The sequence below is a fragment of the Struthio camelus genome, chromosome 20 (genome assembly GCF_040807025.1).
Source record: "Struthio camelus isolate bStrCam1 chromosome 20, bStrCam1.hap1, whole genome shotgun sequence".
NCBI classification, from domain to species: Eukaryota; Metazoa; Chordata; class Aves; order Struthioniformes; family Struthionidae; genus Struthio; species Struthio camelus.
Genome location: NC_090961.1, coordinates 13486488 through 13503637, shown reverse-complemented (window position 1 = coordinate 13503637; position 17150 = coordinate 13486488). Strand labels below are relative to the sequence as shown.

Sequence of the window (17150 nt, the reverse complement as noted above, 5' to 3'; positions counted from 1 at the left end):
TTTCAAGGGGATTTTCATTAAGGCTTAGAAGGGACACGTCATTAATCTGAACTTCAAAGTTAGCAAGTTCCAGCTTTACATTTTCAAAGGGACAGATGCTAAAGCTGTAAATTAGGTGGGCCACCACAATAACGCTGAGTTGTTTCTAGGACCAAACACTAAGAGTGTAGCCCCCCTCTACAGCTGGGGCTTTCCAACCCCCTCCCACACACATTTTCTGGCACTCCCTGTGGCTTACCTCCCACAACGCGGGTTGGACAGGAAACAAGCTAGTATCTAGGCAGCCAGCTATATAAACTCTACTTCAAGGTCTGTAAGGGAGGCCAACTTTTGTTTGTGGATCTCAGCTACAAGGCTGGAAAGTAAAAAGGGATCAGATTCTTCTTTTCAAAGTAAGAACTCCTTTTGGTCATCTTTAGGTGCAAGTGCAGGGTATTGTAAGATAAGCTGACCTCTGGGTATAATGCTGATCAGACCGGAACTGGCTGCAAATGGCATTTCCATGCCATATCACAACCTGGAGCCAAAACACTCAGAGAAAGAATAAATGCTGTTCTTGATTTTAAGAAGAGAACTCTGATCTCCTTAGTAAGGCATCACCAAGTATGCTCGCCAAAAGCTTAAAATGCTGTATCTCATGCAGACAACAGTGCTTTAAAACATACACAACTACATTTCAAAGAGGCAAGACAAGCCAGGTGAAGCTGCTTCAAAGACCAGCAGCTCTGTTGTAAACAATATGCAAAAGCCTGAAGCTGAAGTTTTCAGCCTACGCTGAAAATCACCAAAAACAATTAGACATTCTTAGGAACATGGCTGGAAAGAAGAATCATAAAACTGTGAAGCAGCATGAAACAGGAGACCCTTCTGGGTCCTGGCCCCCCCCCCCCCCCCCCCCAATAAATTCTGAAGAGGGAAAAATTTCTCTACACAAAGTGTAGTAGGGCTTCTGGATCATCTCCCAGAGATCTGTAGCAACACAGGGCAGGAAGAAATTGCCCAAGTCACTTTGGGCCCTTAGTCACAGAAGTCACACAAGTCCAGAAGGGTCTGCAGGCATACTGTCTACCAGATTGAGCTTTGGAGTAGTAGTACTGAAGTTCTCAGTTTTGTGTCCTGCATGGTCTTTTAGGCTTTAATCAAAAGTGAACATTTCAAAGCCAAGGTGACAACTTACTGCAAGCAAAACACATCCCCTTCAATTTTGATTAGAATAGGTTATCGCCACAGATGACCTAACCTCATTAGCTGAACTCATCTGACTTACTAACCAAAAAACAAAACCAACAACAACAATAAAACAAACAAAAAACCCCCAACCCTCTTCACTGCTCTCTCTTCCTCTCAAAACTTAAATACTGTTGTCAGGATTACAAGTTTAGATCCTGCAGGACAATTTCATTTCGTTATTTCTCAAATAATTTTGTATTCCCCAAGATGAACAGGGCATCAATAAACACTCTGTTTGTGGCAACAAATGAAAATTAGCCACTGCTAACTATATAGATGCCTCTTCGCAGCCCCTTTTCTCCCATTCCAATCCCAGAATGGGCAGAACAAAACCTTGCTTGGCTTGGGTGACAGCAGTGGCTGGTAGCCACCAGCCACCAGGCTGAGAGTAAACAGAAGCCATGAAGCTGCAGGTACTACACTGAGGGCTGGGAGGCAAATAAAGGGAGCTGATGACATGGAAGGCATAAATAAAGGACATAAGAGAGCTGAGGATATTTTGATAAAACAGAAGACAGACATGGGGAACTGGACGTACTGCAATGCAAAAAACAAACAAACAAACAAACAAACATGTTTCAGTACCGAGAAATCAAAGTGTTTAAGACCTCCATCACCCATGTAAATATTAATATCGTTCCCCCAAATCCCTCTACCCGGTTATCACAAGACTTGGTTTCTTTGGTCTTTTCTCTTGCTCTTAACAGGCTAGTTTTAGTTTCTTTAACTCTTCTCAGATTTTCCACCTGAATCTAAAGCCTCCTGGCCACAGCTTGCTTTTCTACATGTATACGTTCAGTCAGACTGATCAGAAAAACCAACACAGGAAAAGAGATTACAGAAAAGGAAAAGTCCTCCCACCCCACCATGGAATACTTTATCCAAATGGCACTACACATACACTACTGCACTCAGTGTCAGAAAAACGCATTTATAAACCCACACGTGTTCTAAGCACTTTATTTTACAAACTTCGCACAACTTTGAGCAGAAGGGCAAATCAAGTCCAAGGAGATTTCACTCTTTCTGTTTTGCATGCCCCCTTGAGACTTGAACTTTGATAAGGCTGAACAGAAAGCAAAACTGAGATTAATTTTTTTTATTCAGGATTGAAGGGCTAGAGCTTTTCAACTGCAGAACAGTTTTTTTCTTGTTTGTACCCTAGTAAGATTAGCAAGCCAGAAGTGACAATCTTTCTTGATTTATAAGTGGATAGCAGCCAAATGACTGTGTCTCAATACGAACACTGCACAATTTTTAAATGAGCAAACAATAAATTAGCTTTTAGGGACTTTCCATGTCCTGTCGGAAATAGCACAGCAAGGGACTTTCCATGGTGGGAGCACTGAGCTGCTGCAGGACGTTACACACATTGCTGGCTACAGATTCAACAGCACTGCACAAGGCAAGTCATATAGTAGAGCTGTGACACCAAAGCAATGCTCAGCTAACAAATCTACCCTGTAAAGCACTGTTTAACATGAGTCCACAGTAAGCAGGAGAGACTCTGGGTGAACGCATTCATTTGATACCTCCTTTCATCAATCTTCCTCAGCCACACATACCATCTCTTAAGCTCCAGACCATATGAGGACGGCCAGGCCTGATTAAATTCCACAGCTGTTTTGGAGGCAGCTGGGATGAGAGATAACACAAGCCAGACCCTGTCTCCTCCCACCAGTCAAGAATGAGTTTTTCCTGAGAGGGCGCAAAATAACATTACCCTCATTAGCACTGAATACCACACATGCTATGTTGAAGAGAGACAAAGCTCTCTCCCAGGATAAACCAGCTAGTACTGCTAGAAATCCCTGTTCTCCATTAAGTCACAGAAGACTGCCCTAAGACTAGCAAAAATTGTGGTAGTCAAGTTCAGTGCCGCAGATCTGCAGCCTAAGGATGCTGGAGTAGCACCTCTCCAAAACATACTTTATCTTTAGCAAAATACCTAGCAGAAGATTATCTGGAGGATAAAAAAGGAAGCACAATGACATCAGTTCAGTCACTCTTAAACAGTTCTGCCTAAGATCCTAAAGAGCCACACATACTTGTAGCCTTGCAGGAAAGGAGACTTATCCCATGACACCTTGCAGCCTTTTGAAACTGCTAATCCAAGCACCAGCTGGGCCAAAGTCTGCATTTGGACACTTATCACACAGAGAGGACCTTCAGCAGCTGGTTTATGCTGAGCCCTACAGGAACTACCCTTCAAGGTTTTGGTTTGTTTTGTTTGTTTTTTTTTTTCCCCCTTTTTGAAATCCAAGAGAATTGAAGCTCTTAAGAGCTCATCAGCCACAGCACCCTGTCAATAGCATTGCAAGCTGCTGACAAATATAATTTGGTTTAGTTTAATGGAGATGAGCTCACTCACTACAATCACCATCTTGAACACTGCAGTGGGCATGAGACTTGTGTGTTAACAGCCAATGGTCACACAGCACAAAGTAAACTGTGCGTCAAGCAATCTGCAGGCATCAGCATCACACTTGGAATCTGGAACCTCAGTGAAACACTGCACCCTGAAATGCTACTCTAGAATTTTCTTTACTGGAAACCTTTAAGTAACCATCGGTTTTAACTTTTTAATTTCACATTTATTCAGTCACGCATATTCACACCACAAGCTACTCATGGATCTAAGAATGAGGGTTTCAAAGCAGGAGACTTGTTTAGCATCTTGCTTCCTCTTATCTTTGGACTAAAATTTTAGCATAGAGAAGCTGAAGGCTTTAGAAAAAAGGACAAGGAAGCATAGGTGCAGAACTATCCCTGTTAACACGCTCAGCAAGCTAGGCAGAAAACTGAGACATGACCCATAGCTGTGTTGTTTCTTCCTGCCAATCTGCAGCAGCATTGCACATAGAATCCCAGTGTTATACTACACAGACCAAGCTTAATCTTGGTTACTAACAAAGGTCCATGAGCCAAGGGGTTCAGATCTTAACCTGGGGAAAACACTGGAGGGGAAAAGAAAGTTTATTCCTCATATCTCAGTCCCTTCACTTGGTGGTTCTTACGTTCCAAGATGGATGACAAAGGCCGCCTCAGAAGCACCACAACTTCCCAGGTGAACTTGCATTTGCTCTTAGCTGCCAACACCTTTTAACAAGGCAAATCTCCACAGCAGAATTTACTTGCTGGGAAGTGGAGGGAAGCATGCCACATGTTAGGAACCACTTGCCACATCATATCTTCAGAGGTGTGCTAATGGCAAGCAAATCTCAGGCACCACAATTCTCAGGGAGAACCCATTTCTCTTGTGAGGCCCATTAGCTATATATACGCTAAAAACCAAATGCCCTGGGTCAGGTAAAGACTGAAGAAAGCCAGGATTAAATTGCTGATGGGCTCCTCAAGAAGAGGAAGGGTAGAAAAGCTTTCTTGTCCAGTAGTCTTGTGGCACAGATACCTCGGAGCGATCTGTGGCCAGTCAGTGAACGGCCAACCCCGCTGCCCTCATTTTGCAGCTACCACATGGCCCCATAGCTGTGAGAGCTGCTGGCTGGAAAGAGGTTGCTTTCCCCAGGCTCATGGCTCTGAAGTAGGTTTTAGGTTCACAGCAAACTTCACAGCAATCTCCTTGCACAGCAGCATTTCTTGACAGTTTGCTTGCATCTTTTATAGCAGAAAGGAGTTTAAGATTGGGTGACTGATTCTTGCCGTGGAAGTAATGTGGTTGGTGCCTGAGACCACAACCAAACTTGAAATTCCTTCAGCTCAGCTGATGCCCTCAGCAGGGCCCACAAACCTGGCTCAGTCAATAAATCTCTGCAAACTCCAGGAGGGCCCTGCTTACAATGAAGTACACAGAGGTGAAAGGTCCCACCATCACTGCCAGTATCAGCGCGGAGAATCGAAACTGCCTGGACTTTCCCTATCATCACACAAACAAAAAGGAAAGAAAAAGCACAAAGACATTGAAAGCCTTGCTTTGATCTTTACCTCATACTCTTTAATAGTCCCCTTCCAAGTGCAACCATCGTTAATACAGATGGCAGGCAGACTTTCTACCTCCCGACGAGCTGCATTGTCTGGGAAAGCCTGAAATCGGAAAAAAACAAACGAACAACAACAACAAACAATTAAACCACACAAATTACTGTGGGGTTGGAGTTTTGGTCCAGTTGCTTGATTCTTTATAAACCATTCTTAAAAAAAGACTTCTCCTCAAACCACTTTCCACATATCCTCAGAGGTGTGCTAATGGCAAACAAATCTTTATTACAGTGTTTAAATAGGCCACCTCTATATTAATATGACCTGGATATTAGAAGCTGGGGAGCCTATCACCACGTTAATCATAACTTTCACCACCGTTAATAACAGAACGTTTCCTAAGAACAATGAAATCTTAGACCTTGTGTTTTAAACAAAAACTGGAAGCGGTATCAGTGAGTTTGCTTTTATTTTTTAAAATGAGCTTTTACCTACCGAGCTTGTTTCTAAAATAGAAACTCCTTCTTCATATATTCCCTCCTGAATACAGCTGGCACATTTTTGAGGTCCCGAACTAGCAGACAGGAAAATAATAATCAAACACAACAGGAGGAGATGGCAACATACCAGTTCATGATACAGCTACAATGTAAAACTAAGGGATATCAACAGTTTCAAAGTTGTTATTTTAAAAAATATTTTTAGAATAACATATAGAACCTCTGCTCATCTGTATTTTGACACCCATTTTTGATTCTAATTTTTTTTCTTCTTGTGACCAATTGTTCTGTTGAACTTCCCTCACTTAAAGGTAGGAGTGAGTTAAAACAAAAGTAGACTTTTCTGAAAGCCTGAGTCCACTTAAATTTCTCACATTTTGACATGATAACCATATGAGGACTTTTTGGAGCAAACTCCTTCGACAGCTGTTAAAACGACTGAAAGATCAGGTGATCCACTTAGACTGTCAACAGAATTGCAAAAACAACCGAGAAGATTGCAGAAAAGTGGACTTTGAAGCAACCCCCAGAATAACACAAGCGAGCCAGAGATTACACATTCCCTTACAGAGGGCTTGATGATGAATTTCCAAGATAAAATACAACTTCCCTCACTGAGAAACCACTGAAAATAAGACATCATCTTCTTTGCCTCCACTTACTTTTAATCATTTTGTTTTCAGAGTGAAGGCACACAAGTTACCTTATAATTTTCTTCAGACAATAGGAACAGTAGCGATGTCCACACTGAGCTTGAAACGGCCTCCTCAATATATTCTTGCACTCTGAACAGAGGTATTTGACCTCCAATTTAGTGCCCAGTATCTCCTTGGAAAATCCAGGCTGGTTTAGATCCAAAGAGCCAGGTGGAGTAGAGTTTGCTGCTGCCATGGGAGCCAAAAATTCTGGCTGTATCTCAAAAGCCTGAAAAATAAAAATATTTTTCCTGTTTAATTAAAACTGCATGGTAGTAATTTTTCCACATAAGCTGTACTAGTTACAGCATGCTACACTGGCACCCAAAACCCAATACCACAGGTAGACCTCAGTCTAAACTATGAGACTACCATAGTCAGAAATACAGAAACAAACCACCAACAACAAAATTTACACAGTTAACTTCAGAATTCAATCCAGGATAAGGTGAACAGACCTCACTAAAATCTCCCATCCTAGTTAGTTAATTGAGACATAGCCTATTCAGGGAAATCAAGGCTTCCAGCCCAAAACAAAGAAAAACACTCTTCTGAAGTTGAACTCATCAAGAGTATAAATAAATCACCTCAGTCCACCAAAAACCTGTAGGCACCAAGTGAAGTAGCCACAGCTTACTGCCACATGCTTTCATATCTGTCAGCTAATACTACCACGCGCTTTCATATCTGTCAGTTGTCAAAAAGGACTGTAATTCTACAGCAGTTCACGTGGGTCATAGGGAGACTCTCTACAAGCAGCTGTAGGGCCAGAATTTACTGACAATGCCCAGTCAGGTGCATGGGGCTCTCTAAAGGACTAGAGAATAAAGACGTGAAAGGCACAAACAAATCACAAAGCTAATAGTGTGTCGAGGGAGAGTCAATTCATTTGCTTTTGCTACTTATGATGGTCTAAACACGCGTCTCCTACCTTTGTGCGCTGCAACTATACCTCAGGGCGGTCTTAAACGCGTAAGATAACATATCCAGATAGGTCCTTTAAAATAATGCAGTGAAAAAAGCAGAGCTTCACTCAGAGCTCCAAATATTTTGCCTCTTAGATAACATTAGACTTTTGCCTGTCCCAGGAGTTGTTAAAGCTACAGGGCCACCAGCATGCTGATAAGGCAATCCTAGAACAGGGACAGCTAGACAAGTATTAAAGTTTACTATGCACAACCAAATCCCCCAAATCAGTACACAGGCAGCCTTGCTCCTGTGTCTGCTGAAGGGCCTCTGCCACTACAGCCATCTACATATCAACAGCTGTGTCAGCAATCCGTAGCATACAACTGGACCAAGCGTCACTGTTTTCCCGATGCACGTACGTAGCCACGTCTTTAATACTCTAAAATTTAGGCTGGGAGGGTCCCTGGATGTCATCTACTTCAACCTCCTGCTCAAAGCAGGGCTAACCTCTAAGTCGGATGAGATTTCTCAGAGCCATAGCCAGCTGAGTTTTGGAAGTCTCTGCTGATGGAGATCCCACCAGCTCTCTGGGACTCTGTTCCACTCTTGCAGGGAAGAACTTTTTCCAGATTCAAACAGACAATGAAGAAGTGAGAGGATAGCTGACAAGGTGTGGAAAGGCGTGATAGCAAACAGCTCGTTATGCAATCCACGCAAAACACAAACCTGAGCTGGTTTAACACAAAACCAGCTCAGGGCAAAACTCTACTTTGAGCCAGAAGCATGACAAGAAAAGGCAAGGAGCATCTCACCCGAAGGGCGCTGCACTGCAGCCGAAGGAGCCTACTAAGTGGCAGCAGTCATCACCCAACCCACCCTACCCTCGCACCAGAGAGACACCTTCCCCCTTCTTTTGGGTCAGATCACCCAGGTGCCCGAGGGGCAGCGCCAGGGAGGGGGGTACCTCCGGCCTCCCGCCGCCCTCCCGTCCCTACGCAGGGCCGACCCCGCAGAGCAAAGCTGCGCAGGAGAGCGCCCGCGTTTCAGCGCCCGCACCTAGCGAGAAGGAAGCGGCTACCACGGCGAGCAGCTGACACACAGGCAACGACCTTAACAGCCGGTGTCCCCCGCCCGTGTTTACCGCGTCCCTCCGTACCCCCCCACCACGCGGGCTCGCAGCGACCGACCGCGGCGCCCGCTCTCCTTCCCCGCGCGTTCCGCACCTGCGGCCCGGCCGCGGAAGCGGCTCTCGCACGCGCCCGCCGCCGCCAGCGGTCCCGCGGGGCAGGGGCACGGGCGGGCCGGGCTGGCCCCAGCGGCGGCGCCCGGCCCGCGAACAGCGGCGAGAGAGCGGGGTCCCCAGCGGCCCCGCCGCAGGCAAGGGAAGGCGGAACCCGCCCGCTCACGCCGCTCCGCCTGGGCCGGGCCGGGCCCCCGCAGCCGCCTCGGAAATTCCCCGCCCGCTTCCCCCGCCGCGGCCCGGCCCCGCGCCCGCCGTCCCTGCCGCGCGGCCCGGACGCCGCGCCCGCCAGCCCAGGCGAGACGGCGCGGCGCGGCGCGGCGCGGCGCGGCGCGGCGCGGCGCGGCGCGGCCGGTGGCCCCGGCTGCCCCCGCTGCCGGCGGGGCCGCGCGAGGGTGGGCCCGGGGCGCCGGGGCGGGGCGGCGCCTCACTCACCGGCACTGTCCGTCCGCGCCCGCACCGGAAGCGCCCCAAGCCGCGCCCACCGGCCACGTGGGACCCGCCCCGCCCCGGCCGCCCAGGCCCCGCCCCGTCGGAGCCAGGCCCCGCCCCCACGCCGCGAAGGCCCTAACTGGGGGCGGGGCCAGCAACCCGGCACCCCCCCCACCCCGCCCCGCCCCCCGGCCGCATAGAGAGCCCTCCCCCAAACCGTAACCCCCCCCACACACACTGACAGCCCTCCCCCAAACCGTAACCCCCCCCACACACTGACAGCCCTCCCCCAAACCGTAACCCCCCACACACTGACAGCCCTCCCCCAAACCGTAACCCCCCCCCACACACACTGACAGCCCTCCCCCAAACCGTAACCCCCCCCACACTGACAGCCCTCCCCCAAACCGTAACCCCCCCCCACACACTGACAGCCCTCCCCCAAACCGTAACCCCCCCCCACACACTGACAGCCCTCCCCCACACCGTAACCCCCCCCCACACACTGACAGCCCTCCCCCACACCGTAACCCCCCCCACACACACTGACAGCCCTCCCCCACACCGTAACCCCCCCACACACTGACAGCCCTCCCCCACACCGTAACCCCCCCCACACTCACAGCCCTCCCCCAAACCGTAACCCCCCCCACACACACTCACAGCCCTCCCCCAAACCGTAACCCCCCCCACACTCACAGCCCTCCCCCAAACCGTAACCCCCCCCACACACACTCACAGCCCTCCCCCACACCGTACCCCCCCCCACACTGACAGCCCTCCCCCAAACCGTAACCCCCCCCCACACACTGACAGCCCTCCCCCACACCGTAACCCCCCCCACACACACTGACAGCCCTCCCCCACACCGTAACCCCCCCCACACACACTGACAGCCCTCCCCCACACCGTAACCCCCCCCACACACACTGACAGCCCTCCCCCACACCGTAACCCCCCCCCACACACACTGACAGCCCTCCCCCAAACCGTAACCCCCCCCCACACACTGACAGCCCTCCCCCAAACCGTAACCCCCCCCCACACACTGACAGCCCTCCCCCACACCGTAACCCCCCCCCACACACTGACAGCCCTCCCCCACACCGTAACCCCCCCCACACTCACAGCCCTCCCCCAAACCGTAACCCCCCCCACACACACTCACAGCCCTCCCCCAAACCGTAACCCCCCCCACACTCACAGCCCTCCCCCAAACTGTAACCCCCCCCACACACACTCACAGCCCTCCCCCACACCGTACCCCCCCACACACTGACAGCCCTCCCCCAAACCGTAACCCCCCCCCACACACTGACAGCCCTCCCCCACACCGTAACCCCCCCCACACACACTGACAGCCCTCCCCCACACCGTAACCCCCCCCACACACACTGACAGCCCTCCCCCACACCGTAACCCCCCCCACACACACTGACAGCCCTCCCCCACACCGTAACCCCCCCCCCACACACTGACAGCCCTCCCCCACACCGTAACCCCCCCCACACTGACAGCCCTCCCCCAAACCGTAACCCCCCACACACACTGACAGCCCTCCCCCAAACCGTAACCCCCCCCACACACTGACAGCCCTCCCCCACACCGTAACCCCCCCCACACACTCACAGCCCTCCCCCACACCGTAACCCCCCCACACACTCACAGCCCTTCCCCACACTGTAACCCCCCCACACTCACCCCACACACTCACAGCCCTCCCCACACCGTAACCCCCCTCACCCCACACACTCACAGCCCTCCCCCACACCGTAACCCCCCCCCACACACTGACAGCCCTCCCCCACACCGTAACCCCCCACACACACTGACAGCCCTCCCCCAAACCGTAACCCCCCACACACACTGACAGCCCTCCCCCACACCGTAACCCCCCCCACACACTCACAGCCCTCCCCCACACCGTAACCCCCCCACACACTCACAGCCCTTCCCCACACTGTAACCCCCCCACACTCACCCCACACACTCACAGCCCTCCCCACACCGTAACCCCCCTCACCCCACACACTCACAGCCCTCCCCCCACACCGTAACCCCCCCACACTCACAGCCCTCTCCCACACCGTAACCCCCCACACTCACCCCCCACACTCACAGCCCTCCCCCACACCGTAACCCCCCCAAACTCACAGCCCTCACCCCACACCGTAACCTCCCCTCACCCCACACACAGCCTTCCCCCCACACCATAACCCCCCCACACTCACCCCACACACTCACAGCCCTCCCCCACACCGTAACCCCCCCACACTCACCCCACACTGTAACCCCCCACACTCACAGCCCTCCCCCACCGTAACCCCCCCAAACTCACAGCCCTCACCCCACACCGTAACCCCCCCACACTCACCCCACACACAGCCTTCCCCCCACACTCACCCCACACACTCACAGCCCTCCCCCACACCCCCCCCACACTGTAACCCCCCACACTCACCCCACACACTCACAGCCCTCCCCCACACCGTAACCCCCCCACACTCACCCCACACACTCACAGCCCTCACCCCACACCGTAACCCCCCCACACTCACAGCCCTCACCCCACACTGTAACCCCCCCACACACTCACAGCCCTCACCCCACACTGTAACCCCCCCACACTCACCGCCCTCCCCCACACTGTAAAACCCCCACTCACCCCACACGCTCACAGCCCTCCCCCACACCGTAACCCTAACACTCACAGCCCTCCCCATACTGTAATCCCCCACCACCCCACACTCACAGCCCTCTCCCCCACCGTCACCCCACACACTCACAGCCCTCCCCCCACACCGTAACCCCCACACTCACCCCACACACTCACAGCCCTCCCCCCACACCGTAACCCCCCACACTCACAGCCCTCCCCCACACCGTAACCCCCACACTCACCCCACACACTCACAGCCCTCCCCCACACCGTAACCCCCCACACTCACAGCCCTCCCCCACACCGTAACCCCCACACTCACCCCACACACTCACAGCCCTCCCCCCACACCGTAACCCCCCACACTCACAGCCCTCCCCCACACCGTAACCCCCCACACTCACCCCCCACACTCACAGCCCTCCCCCACACCGTAACCCCCCACACTCACAGCCCTCACCCCACACCGTAACCCCCCCACACTCACCCCACACACACAGCCCTCCCCCCACACTGTAACCCCCCCACACTCACCCCACACACTCACAGCCCTCCCCCACACCGTAACCCCCCCACACAGTAACCCCCCCCACACTCACCCCACACACTCACAGCCCTCCCCCCACACTGTAACCCCCCCACACTCACCCCACACACTCACAGCCCTCCCCCACACCGTAACCCCCCCACACAGTAACCCCCCCACACTCACCCCACACACTCACAGCCCTCCCCCCACACTGTAACCCCCCACACTCACAGCCCTCCCCCCACACCGTAACCCCCCCACACAGTAACTCCCCCACACTCACCCCCCACACTCACAGCCCTCCCCCACACCGTAACCCCCCACACTCACCCCCCACACTCACAGCCCTCCCCCACACCGTAACCCCCCACACTCACAGCCCTCACCCCACACCGTAACCCCCCCACACTCACCCCACACACACAGCCCTCCCCCCACACCGTAACCCCCCACACTCACAGCCCTCACCCCACACCATAACCCCCCCACACTCACCCCACACACTCACAGCTCTCTCCCACACCGTAACCCCCACACACTCACCCCACACACTCACAGCCCTCCCCCACACCGTACCCCCCCCACACTCACAGCCCTCACCCCACACCATAACCTCCCCTCACCCCACACACAGCGCTCCCCCCACACCATAACCCCCCACACTCACCCCCCACACTCACAGCCCTCCCCCCACACAGTAACCCCCCCACACTCACCCCACACTGTAACCCCCCACACTCACCCCACTCACTGACAGCCCTCCCCCACACCGTAACCCCACACACTCACCCCCCACACTCACAGCCCTCCCCCACACCGTAACCCCCCACACTCACAGCCCTCACCCCACACCATAACCCCCCCACACTCACCCCACACACTCACAGCCCTCCCCCACACCGTACCCCCCCCACACTCACAGCCCTCACCCCACACCATAACCTCCCCTCACCCCACACACAGCGCTCCCCCCACACCATAACCCCCCACACTCACCCCACACACTCACAGCCCTCCCCCCACACAGTAACCCCCCCACACTCACCCCACACTGTAACCCCCCACACTCACCCCACTCACTGACAGCCCTCCCCCACACCGTAACCCCCCCACACTCACCCTACACTCACAGCCCTCCCCCACACCGTAACCCCCCCACACTCACCCTACACTCACAGCCCTCCCCCACACTGTAACCCCCACACTCACAGCCCTCCCCATACTGTAATCCCCCGTCACCCCACACTCACAGCCCTCTCCCCCACCGTCACCCCCCACACTCACAGCCCTCTCCCACACTGTAACCCCCTACAGTCACCCCACTCACTGACAGCCCTCCCCCACACCGTAACCCCCAGTCACCCCACACAGCTCTCCCCCAGACTGTAACCCCTACACTGTTACCCCACACAGACAGCCCCCCAGACTGTAACCCCCACACTGTCACCCCACACACTGACAGATCCCCCACACTGTAACCCCTACACTCTCACCCCCCTCGACAGTCCTCCTCCACATTTTAACCCCCACCCTGTCACCCTGCATACTGACAGCTCTCCCTCACACTATCTCTGGCCGTCACCCCCCCCCCACTGACAGACCCCTCACACTGTCACACCCCCCACACTGACACTCCACACTGTCGCCCTTCCCTCATACTGTCACCCCACACTGTCACCCCTTCCCTAACATCACCCTTCATACTGTCACTCCTCCACACCCGTCCCTCACACTCACCCCTCCCCCTACTGCTGCCCCACACGGTCACCCTGCTGTCCCTGTCCACCCCCCTCACTGTCCCCCCCCTCCCTTGGTCCCCCCACTCCCTGCCGGCCCCGGGCTGCCCCTGGCCCCAGCCCCATCCCCTCCACGGGGGGCCCCAGCGCAGCGCCTGCTGCCCAAGCCCCCTTGGCGCCCTGCCACCCCCCACGCAGCCCCTCTTTCCCCCGGAGCTCTTTGAGGCCTTCATCACGCCCACGTCGGAGGCAATGCTCGGGGCGGCCGCCCCCAAGTGCCTGCAAGGACGTGGGGGAAGAGAGGAGGTCTGGCGAGCCGCCGGCCGGCCACCCCAGCGGCACCCAGAGCAACCGGGGTGAAGCCTGAAGGATTTATTCACGCTGTGGCTACCCGTCTCCCAGCACAACAGCACCTCTGCAGCCCGGGAGAGCGCCCCGGCTCTCTGGCTCCCGCTGCCCTCCCCCAAGCTCACGCAGGCATGCACAGGGAGATGGTGCTGCCACTTCTGTGGGGACCTAGACAGCTCTGAGAGAGTATCCACGTCCTCGGACCTGCCGAGCTGGACGTGGTCCCCTCACGGGGGTGTAACCCGCTACTGGCGCCGAATGCCACACGCACCAATTGCCACATATAAATAAATAACACACGGATGATGTGGAAGGGTTTGAAAAGTCCCGACCAGTCATAGCTGCCCTGCTTGCAGAAGCGCTTCCCCTTGCACACCCCCAGCTTCACCTCTACGGCATGGGGTAGAAATTCCCCTCCCTGCCCTTCCAGGAACCGCTGCCCCCAGCGCCGCTCGGGGCCCCGGGGACACGCGGTATCTGCACTCTCACCACATTATTCAGAAGAGAAACGCTAGCGAGGCGGAAGGAAAGCGAATACTGAGGTCTCTGTTTCCTTTCTCAATTCCCTCATGGATGCCAGCTTAAGGAAGATGCTCATCATCCCAGTGCTGGTATTTGGGGTGGCCTGATTGAATGCAATTCCCAACACTTCCATCCATCCATCCTTGGTTGCCAAGTTTGCCACTGTTGGATCCCAGCTTCTCAGGAACATAGAGATAGCTGACTACTCTGCAGTAGTTTGGGAGCTGTATTCATACTTTATCTCCTTGAAGCGGAGGCACAATATCAAAGGGATATGCCTAAGGAAGTCAATAATCGATCTGACAACGCAATCCCCATCTCCCGTCTCCAACCCTAGGCTATGCTACGAGCTGACACGGCCTCAGCCTGAAGTCTGCCGAGCCTTCACCTGGCATTTAGGAATCGGCAGATGTGGTGGAAAGCAGATCTGTGCTAACAGAAAGCTTCACATGGGTCTGATAGGGCTCTGGGTCACACGCTGTTCACAGAGGGTGAAACCTAACCCCATCCGTATGGTTGGTGGGATTCCCATAGCTCCAGTGCTGCCTCAGTTTCACCTCACATCACGTCCATGTGTCAGATCCTTCAAAACAAAAGACACTGAACGTAATTCAAGCTATTGCAAAAAAACCTCTAGACTGGGCCTTTTGCTATGCGGTTTCTCATTCAACGCACCTCAGCTGGATAGTGGCTAAAAGAACCTGGTCTTAGTGAAACAAGCTGAAAGTCTCATTCTGGCTCTTAGAGGAGAGATGCCTCCATCCCTAACTACAAAGGGAATGACAAACACCCAAAAGTACTCGCCCCACTGGGCTGGTCCAAACCAGGTGGCTAATGCAGTAGGGTGGCTTGTGCGCAGTCTCCGCATTTACAGCGTATTTGCCCAGGGGCTCCCTCCTCCTTCCCAGTGCTAGTCATGTTCAGTGGCAGCGTGTGACTCTCGGTTGTCAAAACCACCAACAAAAACCCCTCCTTGGTTAAGAGAAGCTGTCTCCCAGCCTTACAACACACACCAGAGTAGGTACACCTCATACAGAGCTTTCACTGCCTACTCCGAGACAAGCCAACTCTATCTTCAAGGGAGACTAGGCCTTTAGAAGTTAACACAGCTAAGCAGTTTGAAAAAGAAGCATTGCTCACTTACCTGCGCACAAAGTGACATTGTCTGCTGTTCATCCCAGCCTAGAGGCAGCATAGAGGTGTCTGCTCAGAACTGAAAGTAGAAGCGAGATGAAGCTGCAAAGGAGAGACAGCAGCAGACTGGTTTCATTTTAATAAAAGATGCTAGGGGAAACGAAAATACTTACCACGTGGCAGTGAGGTCAGCACAGAGGTGCTTTTCACAGGGGAACTTAGCTTTGTTAAAGGTCACAACAGCAGACCTTTTCACTTGGTGTGGGACTGCTGTGTCCAGAGCCTGAAGCTCATTCCTGCCTGCCTGCCTCACTGTGGATGTGAACCCAGCTTACCAGCTCAGAGCATTGGAAGGTGTTCCTCGTCCTGCAGCGAGCTCTCCACCTTGGAGAGGCTGTCTTGAACACACAGAGCTGAGGTCTTCAGGGTCTTATTGCCTTGCATGTTGGCAGAACATGAAAGAGTCTGATTCTTATCACGCAGGGGAATTCACTCCACACTGGGGAAATCCTCCTTGGTCAAAACCAGGCATAACCAGTTTGATGCTACCTCTAAAGGAGTGCCCAGCACCAAAGGCATAGTCAAAGTGTTTCTCCCAGAGATTCCTGGCTGTGAGGTCAGCTCGGGAGCGGGGGTGGCTGCAACAGAGGTGCATGTTAGGGCAGGACTTGACATGGCCCTAATATATGCTGAGGGCTGAGCTGGTGTCTGCTGAGCTTCGGGAGGCATGGTTTCCTCTACTCCGCTGCACAGTCCAGAGTGAGCATGCACCCAGCCACAGTCCCTCTGACATCCATGTACACCTGTGTGCTGCTCAGGAGCGCGTTGAGACGAGATGCTACCTGCAAGGCTGATGCAAGTGATTCTGGGGACTCCTACGGAGGCCTCGCTGCCATACCCACTGTGAACTGAACCACTGTCTCCCCAGGCTCTGTCTGGAAAGCTGAGGCTGGTGGCAAGACGCAGCCCATAGCAGGAGATGCCAGTTAATGACAAGGGTAGATGCTGATCAGGACAGAAGGAGGGGAATTATGCAGAAAGTCTGAGGAAAAAGGATTAAGGTTTCCTGCTAAGCAGGAAGAGAGGAGCCCATTTTGCTCCAATCCACGTCACGATGCCTGGGCTGCCCTATGGGTTCAAATGTACACGTGGATGTCACACGCCCAAAGCTTAGGCAGTCGGCTCTGACAAAAACATTAGCTGTCATGCTATAATAGACCACCAACTTGTGCTGGTGGGGGGCCTCAATACTTTGATCCCTTCCTTTCCTGCCTCAGCTT

At 53.6% G+C, this 17150-nt stretch overlaps 1 protein-coding gene across 16 annotated transcripts in view; it reads right to left on the bottom strand.

Annotated features, from left to right (window-relative positions):
* Positions 1-17150, bottom strand: part of TRAF2 (TNF receptor associated factor 2) — a 39463-nt gene that overhangs the window by 20509 nt on the left and 1804 nt on the right. For 5 of the 16 annotated variants that reach the window (XM_068915320.1, XM_068915325.1, XM_068915326.1 and 2 more), the window contains exons 1-4: positions 8946-9018; positions 6370-6590; positions 5662-5740; positions 5173-5271 (exon numbers count right to left, since the gene is read on the bottom strand). In XM_068915320.1, the coding sequence (XP_068771421.1) occupies positions 5173-5271; positions 5662-5740; positions 6370-6557 (366 nt within the window). In that variant the 5' untranslated portion in view covers positions 6558-6590; positions 8946-9018. Of the gene's footprint in view, positions 1-5172; positions 5272-5661; positions 5741-6369; positions 6591-7292; positions 7400-8493; positions 8622-8945; positions 9019-15880; positions 16713-17150 lie in introns of those variants that run through there. The other 11 variants (XM_068915317.1, XM_009668071.2, XM_068915321.1 and 8 more) reach the window with 9 other exon arrangements.